This window comes from Notamacropus eugenii, chromosome 2 (assembly GCF_028372415.1).
Source record: "Notamacropus eugenii isolate mMacEug1 chromosome 2, mMacEug1.pri_v2, whole genome shotgun sequence".
Classification (NCBI taxonomy): Eukaryota; Metazoa; Chordata; class Mammalia; order Diprotodontia; family Macropodidae; genus Notamacropus; species Notamacropus eugenii.
In genome coordinates, this window is record NC_092873.1 from 72,222,163 (window position 1) to 72,240,397 (window position 18,235).

At 38.8% G+C, this 18,235-nt stretch overlaps 1 protein-coding gene across 3 annotated transcripts in view; it reads right to left on the reverse strand.

Moving 5' to 3' along the window:
* The window catches only part of HEXD (hexosaminidase D), a 34,463-nt gene extending 16,273 nt beyond the window's left edge, over positions 1-18,190 (reverse strand). Inside the window, exons 1-6 of one of the 3 annotated variants that reach the window (XM_072640906.1) lie at positions 18,074-18,190; positions 13,249-13,388; positions 10,490-10,599; positions 8,261-8,348; positions 6,628-6,792; positions 3,082-3,265 (exon numbers count right to left, since the gene is read on the reverse strand). In XM_072640906.1, coding sequence (XP_072497007.1) covers positions 3,082-3,265; positions 6,628-6,792; positions 8,261-8,348; positions 10,490-10,599; positions 13,249-13,332 — 631 coding nt within the window. In that variant the 5' untranslated portion in view covers positions 13,333-13,388; positions 18,074-18,190. The other 2 variants (XM_072640907.1, XM_072640908.1) reach the window with 2 other exon arrangements.
* Positions 18,191-18,235: the final 45 nt, after the last annotated feature.

The following is an 18,235-nucleotide window of genomic DNA, read 5'->3' on the forward strand; positions in this document are numbered from 1 at the left end:
ATTACTTAAAATGACTTTAGGACTGTTACTAGACAATCTTAATCTTTGGGATAAGAAAAATCTGGCATAGGCAGCACCAAATCAGAAAGAGAACAAGAACAAAACAGTCCCCTGAAGAAGTAACAAAACATGAAAGAATGAAGACCAGAAATTACATTTCTCCATTTAGAAGGACTGAGTTCTACATCTAAACAATTTTGTCCATGTTGGGGGAGATGCCAAATCTTCACAGTTTACAGTGATTCTCCTGATATTAAAAGTGACAATGAGCAGGAGCTGCATCAGGAATGTTAGGGCATAGTGAAATTAAAGAAGTCTTCTATAGCTGAAGGGGCTTTCTTGAACTTAAATTGGCTGGGTCAGCTTAGGTCTGCTTTATCCTCTGCATAGATCAGGGGTGGGGAGCCTGTGGTCTTGAGGCCACATGTGGCCCTCTAGGTCCTCAAGTTTCTATTTAAAACCCAAAGGCTCCTTGTTAAAGCTCTTGAGAAATGCAGGGTCCTCACATACCAAGACATCAGACTTTGGGGGAAAACCCTTAGCAGCTTTCTTCCTGTTAGGAGGGTCTGTCTGTTCTCAGAGCCTTAGCAATAAATGGCTTTTCCTCTCTTAAGAGTTCTCACATCAGAAGCCAAACCTTTTGTACCACAAACAGTCTTAATTACCTATTTCCCAAAGGCTTAAATCTCTCTCTCTTTCTCTCTTTTAACCTTGATGACCTGCTATAGGCAGTATCTCTGTCAGAAGCCTCAATCTGACTTGGGGTTAGAAATTCCTTGAAGCTCCCTGCTTAATGTTCACTTATTAAATGTAATACCTAGTCAGCATCAATTTGGAGGATACCCTTCTAGCAAAATGTCAAGGTCACTGGATGATATACTCAACTTTTAAAACAACCCTTATAAAAAAGCTAGAAATATATAAAAATTATGGGAAAATGTCTATAATATGGGATTAACAATCAATTCAGTTAAAATACTATTAAGAATATACATGTCCCTGTGCTGTGTGTTAGGGATACAAAGAATAAAAAAAATATAGCATATGTTCTCATGGAATGTATAATCCAATGGTGGAGGGAGAGAGGAAATATAATGTAGACACAAGCAAATGTAATATAAGAAATAATATGATAAAGGCAAAGCACTATAAGAAAATTTTCAGAGAGAGAGGGTCCTTTCACATGGGGAAATCAGGAAAGGCTTCTTAGAGGAAGTGATACCTGAAATGGATGTTGAAAGAAGGTAATGATTTTAATAGGCAGAGATGTAGATGGAGTTCATTCTGGGCATAATGGGATAGCCTGTAGGCTGAGAATGGAAGAAAGTAGTCCAGTTTAGATGAAATACAGAACATGAAGAAGAGTAGTAGAAATAAGGCTCAAAAAATAGGCTGGAGCCAGGTTTAAATCTACTTGTAAACACTTTAAGGTCTGCAAAGTGCTTTACAGACAATCAGTGAAGGTTTACAAGCAGGAAAGAGCATGGTCAGATTATTTTTAGCAACTATGAGTTTCCTTATGCAGGCAATCTTCACAAGTACCTAGGACAGTCTAGAAAAGGAAGAGATGGGCCTATAGGAGCAACGGGATCTTTTTTCTTCATGTGTGAAGTACCTCCCCAATACGACTAGGTGTTGGGGTTGACATTATTTATATTCCTAGGGGACTCCTTCGACAGTCATTGTATTAATTGCCTCAGGGTTTCCCATGGCTAACTCCTAGAGCTACGTTTCCCAAACTGTTCACTGGGTTACCCTGGGGTGCCATGGGGAACTCATGAGGTCACTGGGTACTGTTGCAAATTTGAGGGAAACAAAGTGATACTTAACATCTTTTGAACACTTATGAACCGCCAAGTAGTTCATAGTTTCAACATTAGATTACTGGGTCTTCAATGATATTTCTGAATGTTCAAGATGTGTTTTTGTTTATTTATACTTTCAGTTACACCTGTAACTTCTCAAACTTCCTTGTGTGCAACATTATATCTTAGCAAAGTTGAGATTTTGGAGTTGCTACAACAAAAAGCAAGTATTTTAGGAAAATCAATGTGAAATAAAAAATGAGGGTTGCAACGTCCTATCTGATTCCAAGGTTTGAGAAGCTGGATAGTACCCAACAGATGCACACATTCCAGTAGTCAGTAAAATGGTTACTTAAGAAGGAAATAAATAAAAAAAATTATTTTTTCCCTTCAATTTATAGTATTCTTTTCCCAAATAACTACAAAGTTGTTAGGACATAAATACTTATTAAGCTGTTTAAACTTAACTACTTAATAAATAGAACTTTTATTATTATCATCATTATTTTTATTATTACTTGCCTACAAGTACCATAGAAAATTACTGCAGATGGAGAAAGTTTGGCAACTTTTGCCCTGTAGTATTGGTCCTTACTGAGTATTTTGTGGTGCTGAGGTATTCTGAGGCAGTTAATAGTCCTTTTTCAGATGAGTTCCCTCTGGAACTGGAAACTCTACTTCTCCAGTTTCTAGTGCTACCAAGAGCAGAATTCTCTAGTGCTTCCTGGGTTAATGTTCATCATTTCTATAATCCTGAAAGAACATTTTTTAAAAAATAGTTCCTTTTGGTAGATAATTTCAAATTTTGTTTTTTATGAATAAGAAAACATTGCCCTAGATAAGATACTTTGGTACATACAAATAACCAAGAGACTTAATTATTCGCTAATTACATTTGTGATCTAAGAATAAATAAAACTTGCCTTAACTTCTTTTTGGTTTTCTTGTCCAGTTCTGATTTCATTATGTGGGGAACTCCTAACACCTTCCATGGTGTGGTTTGGTAACCTATTTGTAGCTTATAGTCTTAGCTATTTGTCTGGATGCATGGAGAGATTAATATTTTTCCATGATCACACAGGTACTAGTATGTGCCAAAAGCAGGACTTGAACCTCGGTCTTCCTAGCTCCAAGGTCAGACCTCAATCCGCTATGCTACTTTGTATACTTTGAAAATCTCTAAAAAGAAACTCAGTATTGATTATCCGAAAAAATAATGAAATATTTTGCCAGTAAGGGTGAAAATGAATGTCTGTACTCTGAGATTGTGCAATACCTGTAAGACATTCTTCACTAATGCCCCTAAGCATGTCATCCCATACAATGGGCTTCACATTGGGATGGTGGATGAGCACATGGCTAGCAACTGCTTTCATCTGGGTCAGACATAGTTTTACCATGTTGTTCTGTTCCTGCTGCAGCCACTGTTTAGACATCTCCCCTTCACCAAGGTAATATACCTGGATAGGAAGGAAGTAGACAGGTAAACTCTAGTTTGAGTCAGAAGGATCATAAAAATCTCAGCTTTAAATAAGGACTTTTGAGGTTATTCACCCCAACCCTTATTTCAGAAGTGGTTAAATTTTAATAGTGGGCCATCCTTGAGAATGGGGCTGTGTTAATTTTTTTACAGTTACTAATAATTTCATATTTATATAGCACTTTAAAAGTCTGTAAAGTGCTCTGCATAGATCAGGGGTGGGGAGCCTGTGGTCTTGAGGCCACATGTGGCCCTCTAGGTCCTCAAGTTGCAGCCCTTTGACTGAATCCAAACTTCACAGAACAAATTCCCTTGATAAAAGGATTTGTTCTGTAAAATTTGAATTCAGTCAAAAGGCCATGTCCAAGGACCTACAAGGCCGTATGTGGCCTCGTCACTGCAGATTCCCCACCCCTGGCATAGATTATCTCATTTGATCCTTTCAACAACTGTGTGAGTTAGAAGTTATTATTATCCCCTTTTTACAGATGAGGAAATTACAGGTCAAAGGGAAAAAGTGACTTGCTTAGGGTCACACGCTAATGTGTCTTACGTAGGATTCAAACACTAGTCTTCCTCAAAATCCAGCACCCTACCTATACCATGATGCCTCTCTTAAATTGAGCCAAGTCTGAAAGCACTGTATCATGTAATTATTACATATGCAAGGAAATAATATTAAAAATCTTTTTGCTATACATTTCTGACAGGTTGAATCTCAGGGTCTGGAGGGCTATGTGTTGGATACTGGGCCCTACCTCAAGCACTTTAATCCTTGTTTATCCTAATCTTTATCCACTGAAGATAGAGTGAGATATGTGACTGAGAAAGTTTCAAAAGAAGGCAGGTGGATGAGCAATTCCAGGGCCCCCGAATGTGGCAAAGGTGATTGAGAACAGAAAGATAAGAGCTACTTCCAGACTGGGCAGTACCCTTTTCATCATGGATCCTTCAATAACTCTGAAGGCTATGTTTTGTGTGACTAACCTAAGTGTCATTTTATCACAGAACCAATTTACTTGGGGGAGGCTGGAAGGAAGGAGGAAATACAGGAGAGAGGAAGTTGTTAAAATGGGACCAGGAAGAAACTCTGGGGAATAAAGGGAAGGAAGCTTTTCAGTAGTTGGGATACCCTTGCATCTTGCCCTCAGTTTACTCTGTAATTGCCTAGATCCCCTTACCTAAACTTCTTCTCCATATCATATTATATTCCAAAACGAACCTCCCTTCACCTGAATTCCTGTTCTCCTCAATGCCTGATGAATTCACGTAGGTACATGTCAAGTATAACGTCTAGCTGCTCCTCTGTTCTTTTTCTGATCACTTTTTACAAAAGGACTTCTGGCAACCAAAATTCACCTCCACTTGTTCAAATTTCAAGAATGAAATTCAGGAATTTCAGGATAAATATGTGAAGAACTTCAAACATGTGAGCATTTGTGTATGTGTGTCTGGTGGGAGGGAGGGATATTTTGGAGCAAAGGTATAGATTTATTAGCAGCCTGCTGAAGAAGCAAAAAAGTCTAGGGCCTGGGTTCTACCTTCATATATCTTAGAAAAGTGGATCCTTGAAATGCTCTCCCCAGCGTAGCTCCTATTAGCTATTACACATTATCCTCAGTCCATCCACCTCTTTTTTCTACCGGGGGTTAGACTGTGATTTACTGGCAAATTATTTGGTGAAAGTCTTCCCAAACATGTGTTTAAGTGAGATTAAGTTACAGTGATTAACGTGGGCAGAGTTAAATGAAATCACCACTATGTAATCTGAGTGCAAAACAAAGGGTCTTATCTTATCCCTTCTGTCTTGGAGAATGGTGATTTATGCATTGGCTTTTAAAGACTTTTTTTTTAAAAAAGTACTAGCTAATGGGGCTACTTTCTTTTTGCTATAGGCTCTTTTCTCAGTAATTTCCTTTGCAGCCTGGTTGAAGCAGAATGGAAACCTCCTGAAGTTCAGGGCCCAGGGTACTTGCTCTAATTTATCGCAACTGAGGCATGGTTCTGCTCATTGGGTGACTCTGAAGGCTGAGTGAGGTCTCTAAAGGGTGAAACACTAAAGCCCCCCCCCCCCCCCCCAAAGAGTTCAAGAGTTGGAAGGATCCTCAACAGCACACTCATTCATTGCAAGGCCAATGCTTTCTCAAAAATGGGTTTTTATTGGCAATTATAATTTATACCTTAATTTTTTAATCACACTGAATGCTTTTATCCTTATGGGCAATCTCCTTTATATAGCAGATCTGTTTCCTTCTTGGCTGGGAGTGCGTGATGGTGTAGCTTAAGAGGTACTTCTTGGGGTGGAGGTGCACCCCTTCACCACAACCATGTGCCTGTATTTTTACTCTACTTTAGGTTGCCAACCAGTACAACTGCGTTTTCCCTTCCTTGTCTTCTACTCCAGGATCTCATTGCCACAGTACTTCTCTCATAGGACTTGACAACCCATTCTCTACCAGTGTGACAGTATTAATGATCAGCTATATCCCATAATGAATTGTGCTGTGGTCCCCTCCTATTGTATGGATTCTTTTTTTATAGACAATTTTTGCCGAAAGGACCTTTTCTGTATAACAAGAAATGGTAGAGCTAAAACTATCTCTGTTTTCAGTTCCATCCTGGGGAAGACCCATCTGGCCAGACTGGCCTCTTGTGATCTGGCCTATGACCTATTTAGCATTTAACTAAAACTGTGTACTTATATGTTCACTCTTTATAGCCTGTTGCTCATAAATCTCACATAGTTATGATCTATAGTTGTGATCAAATTCAGGGAAGAAATCTGATCAACATAATGAAAAACCGTAATTACAGGGAACTCATGATGAGACATGCCACCTACCTTCTGATAGAAAGGTGATAGATTCAGAGTGCAAACTGAGACACATTTTGTTTAAACCTGGCCAGTGAGGGAGTTTGTTTGGTTTGACTGTACTAAAAGATATTTTGTTTTGATTGTCTCCTCACTGAGGAAAGAGAAGTGGAAGGGAGAGAAGGCAGATCTTTCTTTGAAAACAAAGTAAGATTTAATTTTTTAAAAATTCAGGGAATACTGGTTAGAAGTGAGGCTTTTACTGGTTTTGAAATATTTCTTCAGTTAACCCTTTTGTAAATACCTTTACCATTTTCCTTTTGAAAAGCAGAAACCAGGGTGCAGAGGAAAATGAAATAAGGTAAGGAGGAATTTGGGAGAACATGAGGAAAATTCTCTAGTTAATTCAAGGTAATAGAAGGCCATCCTGTTGTTGTTGTTGTTGTTGTTTTAAATAAGGCTAGACATGACTATAGTAAGTGAGAATGGGTACTTCCAGAAGTTTCCAGGACCAGAGGGAGGTGTCATACCTCATCACATCCTATGTGGAACCATCGAACGCCTTTGTGAAGCTCCATGACTTGGTTGATCATTGTGCTGACTAATGCCAGGGATTCCTCCTTGTGGGGGTTCAAGGCATTTGGGAACAGCTCCACTTCTCGGAGGTGAGAAAATTGCTCATGCTTCAGAACAAACTATAGGAAGAGAGAGTCGATCTGTTTAATCACAGATGAAGTAAAATTTAAAAAACTAAAAAAACAAAACAAAACAAAATAGGATGCCTCTTGGCAGAGGGGTAGGGGACTACGAGGACAGAATATTGTCATGGTGTATATACCTAGGTAGTAACAAGGTAGTATACAAAGTGTAGGGTATTTTTGTTTAACCGTTTTTCTTTGTTATAAGGGAAGGTTCAATTTGGGGGTGAAGCTGGGGGTGGGAGTGGGATAAGAGGCAGGAGGGGCAGTGTGGAGAGTATTTCCAGAAATGACTGTGGCATAACACAAAAGGCATCTTATTTAAGTGCCTGCTATGTCCTGAGCTGTACACTATGCTGAGCTTTCATGGTTTGGTTGTGTCTGACTCTCCGTGACCCCATTTGAGGCTTTCTTGGCAAAGTTACTGGAGTGGTTTACCGTTTCCTTCTCCAGCTCATTTTAGAGATGAGGAAACTGAGGCAAAGGGGTTAAAATAATTTGCTCATTTATAGCTAGTTAATGTTTGAGGCTGGATTTGAACTCAGGAAGATGAGTCTTTCTGACTCTATGCTGGCACTTTATCTACTGTGCCACATAACTACCCCAGGTGCTGGGCACATCACTATAAAAATGAAACAGTCCCTGCTCTCAGGAAGCTTACATTCTAACAGGAGATATAACATGTATATATAGGTAGATATAAGACACATGCAAGATAAGTAGAAAGGCTTCATGTAAAAGATGCCACTGCGCAGAAAACGAGAGGCAAAGGTGAGAGGAAAATGTCCTAGGAACAGGACATAGATATAGCAAAGGTGGAGAGATGGGAGATTGAGTGGTATAGGTGAGGAAGAGCATGAAGGCTAGTCTGACTGGGCCACAGGGTGAAGGGAAGGGAGTAATGTATGATAAAGATGGAAATGCAGGTTGGGGCTAGATTGTGAAGGGCTATCAAAACTAAACAGAGGAGTTTATATTTGATTCTAGAAACAAAAGCAACCATTCGAGTTTAAGTAGGTGAGTGAAATGATCAGACCTGAGCTTTAGAAAAATAATTTTAGCAACTGCATGGAGAATATAGCATTGCAGAGGGGAGAGACTTAAGGCAGGGACACCAATTAGGATCAAATGGAATTGTCCAAACAAGAGGTGATTAGGGCTTTCTGGACCTCTTAAGATGGTAGTCGTGTGTAGAAAGGGGACAGATGTAAGAGAGATTATAGCAGCAGAATTAAGATTTGGCAACTAACTGCATGCAACAGAGAGGAGAATGAGATAGTCAGGATAACGTCAAGGTTATGAACCTGGATGACTGGAAGGATGGCGATGCACACAACAAAAATACATAAGCTCAGGTGGGAGGTGAATTTGAGGGGATGAGATGTGATGATCTATAAGGTTCCTTCTAGCTCTATATCTATAAGCCTCATTTCTACACACATGAAATAGATAGTTCCTCACTTACTTCCATGTGTCCAAATGTCTGCACAAGGGGAATAACCTCCAACTCATGTAGCCTGGCCAGATGAAGAATTTCTTTGATCTCCGAGGGGCTAGAGAAATGAATTAAGAAGGAAGTTAACAAAGATGTTGTCAATACAATCTTTGCCCATACCCTCACTAAGAAATAAGAGTCCATGCCAGTCTCCTGAAGAATGACCTCAGAAAATAGTATCATAGTTGGCAAATCTTCATTATCACAAAACCTTCTTTTAAGGGAGAAGTTGGGGGAAAGTATTTCTTGAAAATGGTAGTCCAAATAAGCCCTTAACATAGAATTTCTGAAGCACCTGAAATAATTTTAAACTGTTTCTTCAAAGGTTTACTATATGTGTGTGTGTGTGTATATATATGTATATGTATATGTATATACAGAGAGAGAGAGAGAGATAGAAAGAGAAAGAGAGAGAGAGAAAGAGAGAGAGAGAGAGAGAGACAGAGAGAGAGAGAGAGAGAGAGAGAGAGAGAGAGAGAGAGAGAGAGAGAGAGATACTTACAGCTAAGGAGATAGAGGCTGAAAGAAGCAATGTAGTCTGGCTTGAAGTCAGAGACCTCTATCATAATCTCAGTTCAGATTGTGTGACCAAGTCAAGTCATTTCAGTACTACTACTGTTCCAATTTCCCCAGCCACTCCTGGCAACTCCACCATCCCCCAACACTCTCATTCTGAATGGTCACATCACTGACATTCATATTAAAATGAATCCTTCTGGTCTTTGAGCTTCCATAGCTCTCTCCTGTGCTTTCACAATCTATTTTCCATCATATTTATTTGTAAGCTCCTTCACATCAGGACTGCCTCTTACTTATCCTCGTATTTCCTTTGGCACCAAGCAAGCACACTGCACAGTGTAGACACCTTTCTAATTAAACTTCTAAGTACCTCATTTTCATTGTAAAATGGATTAAAGTAACTGACCCTCTTTACTTCACAGGTATGCTACGAAGGTCACGGGAATAAGAACATAAGAAATGTCGCATTTGATCAGACATGTGGTACAGTGGACTCAGCATTTGATTTTTGATAGTGGTACTAACAGTTTTTGTCCTCATCTAACCTTAAGAGGTTATAGAAGCAAATGAAAAACTGTTAGGTTTAAAAAGTAACAACTTCTGAAGGGTTATTAAGAATGTTTACTAAGTTTCTTTATTCCGTTTAGGATTATCATGCATGCCTTTTATCTTATCCTTTTTGAAGCTATTTATACTTCTTGTATGTGTCTACATCATCTCTTGGGTTAATTAACAGTGCACCTAGTCACTAGTACTAACTAGAATTATCTTCTACATAGAACCAGGCTTTCGTTTCATTTATTTTAAATGTACCTCCTTATGACTTCAAGAAGTCTCTGTTAAATCTAATATATCAAAGTCTGTCTTTCTGCCATTCTTGATTTTATAGATTTTTTAATTTATCCCTTTTCAGCCTGAAATGTTTTAATCTGACCATATAGAATCATACTCATATTTCTTTAATACTTATGTGGAATGGTTTTAAGTTCTTTAAAAAAAAGGGAGAGACATCTCAGAGACAAAATGACATAGCATATAGAGAGCTAGCCTCACAGCAAGAAAGACCTCGGTTTTAGTTCTCGCCTCTGACACATACCACATGATCCTAGTCAAGTCACTTAATATTTCAATGCTCTAGGCCAGTGGTGTCAACTTCAAACAAAAATAGGGCCATTAAACCTACATAAGAACTCTTGAGGACCACTGACTTAAAAATCACATATCAACGTCATGTATGTTCCATTGTATTTTTACTTATTTTGTTAATTATTTCCTAATTACATTTTGATCTGGTTCATCCTTTCCCTGCCCCTCCCTAAAGGGTTTGACATCTCTGCTGTAGGTTACTCACTAACATTATAAATTACAGAGAAAATGCCAACCTACAGTGGTAGGGGGAAGTTCTTTTAGATACAGACCTTGTCCCTATATAAACTTACACATTACTAACTTTCTCATATTAACATGTCATTTTCCTGTTACTACAGATTGCTACTAGATCAGAAATAAGCCCACCAAAAATGCACTGTAACCATAAATGTTAAATTCTCAATTCTCCAAGCACTCTTTTGAGTTTCTTTTTGCTCTGTAGATTTCCCTGGTTTTCCACTTTCAAGTCATTGTTAGTCTAAGATGAATCCATCCCTGAACCTCCTGGTTACCTCGTAGCCCTCAGGATACCTGTAGGCATGCCTGGCTTTCAGAAGTTGTAGAGGGCCCTCATAGGGAAACATGTCTTCATATTCAATGAGGATGCCATTTGCACCAAGGGCATGGAAGAGAGGGAAAATCTAGGGAAAAAAAATATATAAATCACTAAGCATAGTTTGGAGTAGTTAAATGATTAGAATTGAAATTTGTATTCTACCACCTACAAAGTGGTAGGAAGTCATTCACACGTTTGTGTTAATTCTTTTAATCAATTCTATATTTAGCTGAAATCAATATGGAAATAGGAATTTTGACTATTGATATAATGCTCAAGAATTAAACCAACAAGAGTGAAAATGAACAAAACTAGGAGAACACTGTATACAGTAACAGCAGCATCGTATGATGACCAACTTTGAATGACTTAGCTCTTCTCAGCAATACAATAATCTAAGACAATTCCAAAAGACTCGTGATGGAAAATGCTATTCACAGCCAGAGAAAGAACTATGGAGTCCGAATGCAGATCGAAGCATACTATTTTCTCTCTTTTTAAATTTTTTCTTCCTTGTGGTTTTTTCCTTTTGTTCTGATTCTTTCTCACAACATAACTAATGTGGAAATGTGTTTAATATGATCATACATGTATAGTCTATATCAGATTGCTTGCTGTCTTGGGGAGAAGAGAGGGGAGGAAAGGAAAAAAAACTGGAATTCAAAATCTTATAAAAATGAATCTTGAAGACTATCTTTACATGTAATTGGAGAAAATAAAATACAATTAAGTGGGGAAAAAAAGAATTAAACCACCAAGCATGTAGGATGTAGTTCAAGTCTACACACACAAAATCTGATAATATTTGGTAGCTTAAAGACTCTTAAAGACACTTAAAAGACACTTAAAACATCTAGAACTGCTCTTTGACCTCACTTTCTAACCCTTGCCTAGTAGGTGATACAGTTACATTACAAGGACTGATGACTGGTTTCCTGCGAAACTGAAATGAGTTGGAGAAGGGAAGGAGAAAAAGATGATAGTGAAGATTTATACTATCACACCTATGTGAAGTTAATTTGTGGCCAGTGATGAGGGCAGAGGTTTTAATGATACATGGTAATATCTATACATTGAGACTGAATGACAACTGAGGTGGGATTGAATGATGTATGGAGAGGAACACCTACTTATGTTAGGAAAGAAGAGTATGGTAAGAGATTCACAGTATGTATGCCTTGGGGAGCAAGGCATACTTACTATCTATGATTATATACTTACTTTTTATTATCTATGATTATATAATTCCTATACTCAAAATGCATTAGAAATATAACTTCACTGAGGGGCGGAGCCCAGTAAAATTTTGAATTTGAGATACAACTGGAGGATAATATAATGGGATGAGAATGATCTTTAGAGATCAAGTACCTGAAGGGCTAGAGTGAAGAGGACAGAGATAGAAGGATTTGAAAAAACAAGCCTACCTGCTAAACCCCACCCATGACATCCCATCTCCCATCTCTTTGCCTTTGTACAAACTACTTTGGAATGCATTCTTTCATCTCTGCCTCTAAGAATCTCTAGCTTTCTTAACCACTTAGCTTAAGTGTCATTTCATAACAAGACTTTAACGAGCCCCTATACCTTGCAACTTACACTGAATATATTTACTTATACATTTACATGTGTTTCCTATAATACGATGTAAATTCCTTGAGGGTAGGGGCTATTTTATTTTTGCCTTTGTATCCCAGTTCCTACCACAGTGCCTGGCACATAATAGGTGCTTAATAAATACTTACTGATTGAATGAAAAGGAAACATGTGCTAGCTATCTGCTTACTCATTTAAACTCTCCTTAGCTCTCTCCAGCTTCTTTTTATCACTTGTATTCATGACTTTTCCTTTTATTTTGCACTACTTTACTATATCCTCTAAATTCAAAATGCCTCTTTTATAGGTTAATAAACACTTATTTAATTAAATGTTCTTTAAGGTTAACATCAGAATCACAAACACAAAATAACTATATATATTTATATTTTATATATAAAAATTGGATATTTTAAAAGTGAATAATCCCCCAATTTTTTATAATTGGCACATACCAAATGACTGTCTATTGACTGTCTGGTTCATAAAGCCAATTTTCCCCATGCATGATGACTGATATTGACAGAAGCACCGTAAAGCATGTTGAATGGCAAGGGAAACCTAGCCTCAACTGGACAGTTTCCTACAAATAAGACATAATTTAATACAGACTAGGTCTAATCTAGCAGGAAAAGTGTTGGACTGTGAGTCGGAGGAGGGAAGTTCAAATACCGACTGCCACTTTATTATAGTTTACCTAATCCCTTAGATGCTTCGGATGGACCTACAAACAGGTTTGTAAACACCTGTAAAAAGCTAGAGTTGGACAAGAAGACCTCCAAGATTTCCTTCCACATCTAAATTTATGATCCTAGAAAACATTGTAGTCTCTTTTAAAATTTAAATTGTTTTTTCCTTGCAGCTTAGCCTAAGCGGCTTTCTTAGAACTGGTCTCTAAATATTCCTCTAGTATACATCAAAGGACATCCATAATAAATGAAATTGGGGGACAACAGATAAATCCATTTTTACCCCAAAGATTAGAAATACAATCTTATATAGCATTTGGGCACTGGATAGATTCCGGGAAAGTGCAATAGTAGTTCTAAACTCAAACTTCTGTAGCATGAAGAAAGCTAACATTAAGATGTTAACACAAAGTAAAAGAATCAGTCCTAGAAACAAATGCAATCCTTACCTCTGCCAGGTACAGGACCTTGGGGGGAGCTCCTTTAAGATCCAAGTGTACTAGCTGCATTCTGAATGGTGAAGAGCTTGACATTTTGGCATTTATTAATGTTTATTTTTCAGTCGACAAGATCTCTAGTGTGGGTCCTTCTACCAAAAGAAGAAATTAGAATTATAACTAGACTTCTTGGCATTTCTGTTCTTATATTGGCCATAGTTTTACTTTATTCTCTAGGACAGTGGTATTCGTTTTTGGGGTTGTGTGGAATCAGGGTGGAAAGATGGGTGACATCCCCACCCTCCCCACAACAGCAAATCATGAGTCATATCTTTAACATAGTCACACCTACCTTTCACCATTACAACCTAACTATCAGTTATACCAAGTTTGAGCCAGGCCCCTGTAGAGCAATTACATTTTAACCCCTACTCAGGCAGTTATAGTGACAGCTGTGCAAAGGCCACTGGGAAATCCCCTTCCTTCACTTCAGCATACCCAGTAAGGTAAAACAAGACCAAAACAGGTGACAGTCCATTACTTGTCTTGGAAAAAGACTCAACAAGATTCTATGTGACTATAAATGAGCTTCAGTTTCCCTGTCTTAAAAACTAAAGAATACTCACCATCTCACAGGATGGGAATAAAATACCACTAGTAAAAAAAGACTACAAACTCATTTTCAAGTCTTAATATAGTAATTATACTTAAGTGAAAACAGGAGGAAGAGTGTAAAAATTATTGAGATAGGTTTGGGGTTGAATTAATTTTTTTTGTGGAAAAATTATGAATGGTAGGGGAGGGGAACAAGTATCTATTATGTGCCAGACTGTATGCTAACCACTTTTGATAAATATTATCTCATTTGATCATTATAACAATACTGGGAGATATGTGCTATCATTATTCCCACTTTACAGATGAGGAAACTAAGGCAAACAGGGGTTAAGTGATTTGCCCAGGTCACACCACTAGTAAGCATAAGAAGCTGGAATTTGAACTCAGGTCTTCCTGACACCAGACCCACAGCTCTATCCACTGTGCTATCAGCTGCCTTATGAAGGTTCGCATAGTTTGTTTAGGTTGATATTAAAGTTAATCCACATTCCTTGAGCTTATGCCAGCAAGAAAGCAGGGAGAAAGAAGCTCTAGGACATACTGTGCTGGGTAGGGAAGCAGTCTAGAAAAACAAACAAGCAAACAAATAAACAAAGCCAATATAACAAAGTACAACAATTATTTGGAAAATGCATAATCTAAAGTTTACAAGCTGACTATATCTAATGTTAAATTGAAGTAAGAAGCTGTTATGTGTTGTGGCAAGGTTTTTTTGTACTTAAATTTTGCATGGAAACAAGAAAGCAAAATCCTACTAGACTTGTATAATTTAATTTAAAAAAAATCAAAGCAAAAAAAATATGCCCCCATGAAATTACTTAAGAGGGCAGTAAAACAACAAAATGACTTTTTTAGAATGAATATCATGAAGTGTATACAAACACATGTGGGCCACTGGTAAGTATTTAGTAGGGACAACTTTGACAAACTGAAGTTGTCTCACATGTTGATTTTTTTCCAATTTATTTATTTTGTTTTTAGTTTTCAACACTTATTTCCACAAGATTTTGAGTTTCAAATTTTCTCCCCATATCTCCCCTCCCCTTACCCCAAAACACCGTGCATTCTAATTACCCCTTCCCCCAATCTACCCTCCCTTCTATCACACCCCTCCCTTCTTTTATCCCCATCTTCTCTCTTTTCTTGTAGGGCAAGATAGATTTCTATACCCAATTACCCTGTATTTCTTATTTCCCAGTTACATGCAAAAACAGTTCTCAACATTTGTTCCTAAAACTTTGAGTTCCAACTTCTCTTCTTTCCTCCCTCTCCACCCATTCCCACTGAGAAGGCAAGCAATTTAATACAGGCTATATGTGTGTAGTTTTGCTAAAGACTTCCTAGAAGCCTGGTTCTGCTAGGTCACAGCTCTGATTAGAACCAGTTACCTCTGACTTATACCCTGTTATCACTCAAAGCTGGGCATAGTTTTGATCCTGTGGAAACAGAATTCCTTCTTTTGTTTCCCATATCCAGTAGACAAATTAAACATGTCCAAAGGAGGATTCATTATCTTTCCTCTTTAACACTTCCCAACTCCTACTTTCCCTATTACTATAGAGGGCGCTACTATGCTCCCAGTTTTTCAGGCTCACAACTTAGGTGTTATCCTTGACTCTTCACTATTTCTGTACTTATCTTTTCCATGGGAGGCAGGGGTGACTTATTTTCAGAACATTTTCTTTCTTCCCAAAATGTGGTGCTCATTGAATTCCAATTTGCTACTCTACATACCCATATGATTTTACAATCATGAATTATACGTATGTTGGAAATAGGGACAAGGATCAGACTTCTGATTTCATTGATATAGGAAACTCCTTTAACTAAGGGGGAGAGGGCACCTTCTCTGCAATTTAGTATTAGAGAGTTGCCTAGAGCACTGAGATGTTGATTTATTTGCCCAATAGTCTTTCTGGCTCCAAGGCCAGCTCTCTAGCTTTCTATCCATTACCCTAGGATTGTTTCTAGAGGTTATCATGCATCAAAACAAATATACAAACATCATGCATATTAATAAATTCAATCCATTAATTATGACTGGTCAGTTGGTCAATAAACATTCACTAAGTGTCCACTATATGCCAAGCACTAGGCTAAGTGCTGGGGATACAAAAAGAGGCAAAAGACAGTCAGTCACCTGCCCTTAAAGAGTTCACAGTCTAATGGGGAAGACAATAAGCAAACAAATAAATACAAAGAAGCTATATTCAGGATAAACAGGAAATAATAACTAAGAGAAGAGAGGTACTAGAATTAAGAGGGATTGGAAAAGGTTTCCTTGCAGAAGTCAGGATTTTAGTTGGGACTCAAAGGAAACCAGGGAAGCCAATAGGCAGAGCTGAAGAGAGAGAACATTCTAGGTATGGGGGATAGTCAGAAAAATCCCTGGAGCTGAGAGCTGGCATATCTTGTTCATGGAACAGCAAAGAGGGCAGTGTCACTGGATTGAAGAGTATGTGGTAGGGCATAAAGTGGAAGAAGACTGACTGGAAAGTGTGTGTGTGGGGGTGGGGGTCTAGGTAATTAAGTTCTTTTAATAACAAACATAAGATTCTGTATTTAATCTTAGAGGTGATGATGAAGCTAGGTTGCTCAGTGGATAAAGCACTGGGCCTTGAATTAGAAAGATCTGAGTTCAGTTTTGGCTTCAGACACTTACTAGCTGTGTAACCTTGGGCAAGTCACTTAACCCTGTTTGCCTCAGTTTCCTCATGTCTAAAATGACCTGGAGAAGGAAATGGCAAATCATTCCAGAAGATTGCATGGACAGTACCAGCATGCCATGCCCCATAGGGTCAAGAAGATTTGGATTAGACTGAACAACAACTCCAGGGAGTCCCTGGAGTTTACAAACTAGGGGAGTGGCATGTGCTTTAGGAAAATTTTAGTGGCTGAATGGAAAATGGATTGCAGTGGAGAGACACTTGAGGCAGGCAGAGACCTATCAGCAGGCTACTACAATGATCCAATAGGGAGGTGATAAAAGCTTCCATCAGAGAGGGGTGGCAGAATCAGAGGAGAGAAAAGGAGCATATTAGAGAGATGTTGCAAAGATGAAATCAAAGACCTTGGCAACAGATTGGATATGGGGGTGGTGAGAGAATGTCAGGATTTGAAGATGACACCTAGGTTTTGAGTCTGATAGACTTGGAAGATGCTGTTTCCCTCAGGGTTTAGGGGGAAAGATAAGAAGAATCTGATCATTTACAAAATGTTAAGCAAGAAAACAATGGAAATGCGTCTTTGCCTATTTAAGCAAAAGCATTTAAAATAGTTTAGCATATTAATGATTTGCAGAACTCAAATCCTGCCCCCGACCCTCTGTGGACATACAAATCTGGGCACGTCACTTTCCCTCCCTGAGCCTGTTTCCTAATCTATAATAGTGTACCTTCCAAGGTTGTGACGATCAAATAAGATAACATACTGTAAAGCGTATTGCAAACTTTAAAGAAACTTTTAAATAAACGTTAGCTATCACAATTCAATCATTTCTTAAAACAAGGGGCTCCTTTTTAGACATACAGTATTTACCCCGACTCCTATCCATGCCCCTGAGAGTAAACTTTTGCTGAGACTGGAAAACACAAGCAGGTTCACTGGACAACGAACTACAAAACGGACTCCACCAGACTACGGGACAGCAGCCTGCATCTGAGTGGGGACTAAGCGGATACAACAGATGCAAAAAGGGCAAACCCCTCAAAATACCATAGTTCTGCATTATTTCGTTACAATGAATTTTTTAAAAACAAGGGCTATAGAAATAAGTTCATAGTGTCTGGCCTTGGAAATTCCTCAGTCAGGTTTTCTGTATAATTCTATATTTGAACTGTATGCCAAAGAAAAGGAGCATATATATACACGTATATATACATATATACACAAATATACATACATATGCATATATGTGTGTGTGTATATATATATATATATATACATATGTATGTATATATATATATGACTGGTAGGTGGGGATTTAGGTTAGGAAGATCTCTGAAAATCCCAGACAGTTTGGGAAAGTCTCCCTATGCCACCATCGAGGGAGGGAAGAGGGAAAAGCTACCTTGCCTTGAGATGTGCAGCCTGGGCTTCGCAGTGAGCCTCGGCGATCCCGCTCGCGCCGTCCCGACCTGCAGAGCTCCACGCCCCGGCGGCACAGCGGCGCAGGTGGGGCACCTGGGGAGCCGGGGAGGGGGAAGGGAGCGGCACCCACCTGTGCTCGTGGGCGGGGCCCCGGGCGCCGAGAGCCCGAGTGCGGGACCGCGGAGGCAGCCGGCCGTGGCTGCCCAGGCAGGAGGGGTCGTAACTCTGACCTCGGCGCAGCGGCAGGCTGTCTGCAGAGCCCGGGAAGAGGAGCTGTCTAAAGCTCCGAGAG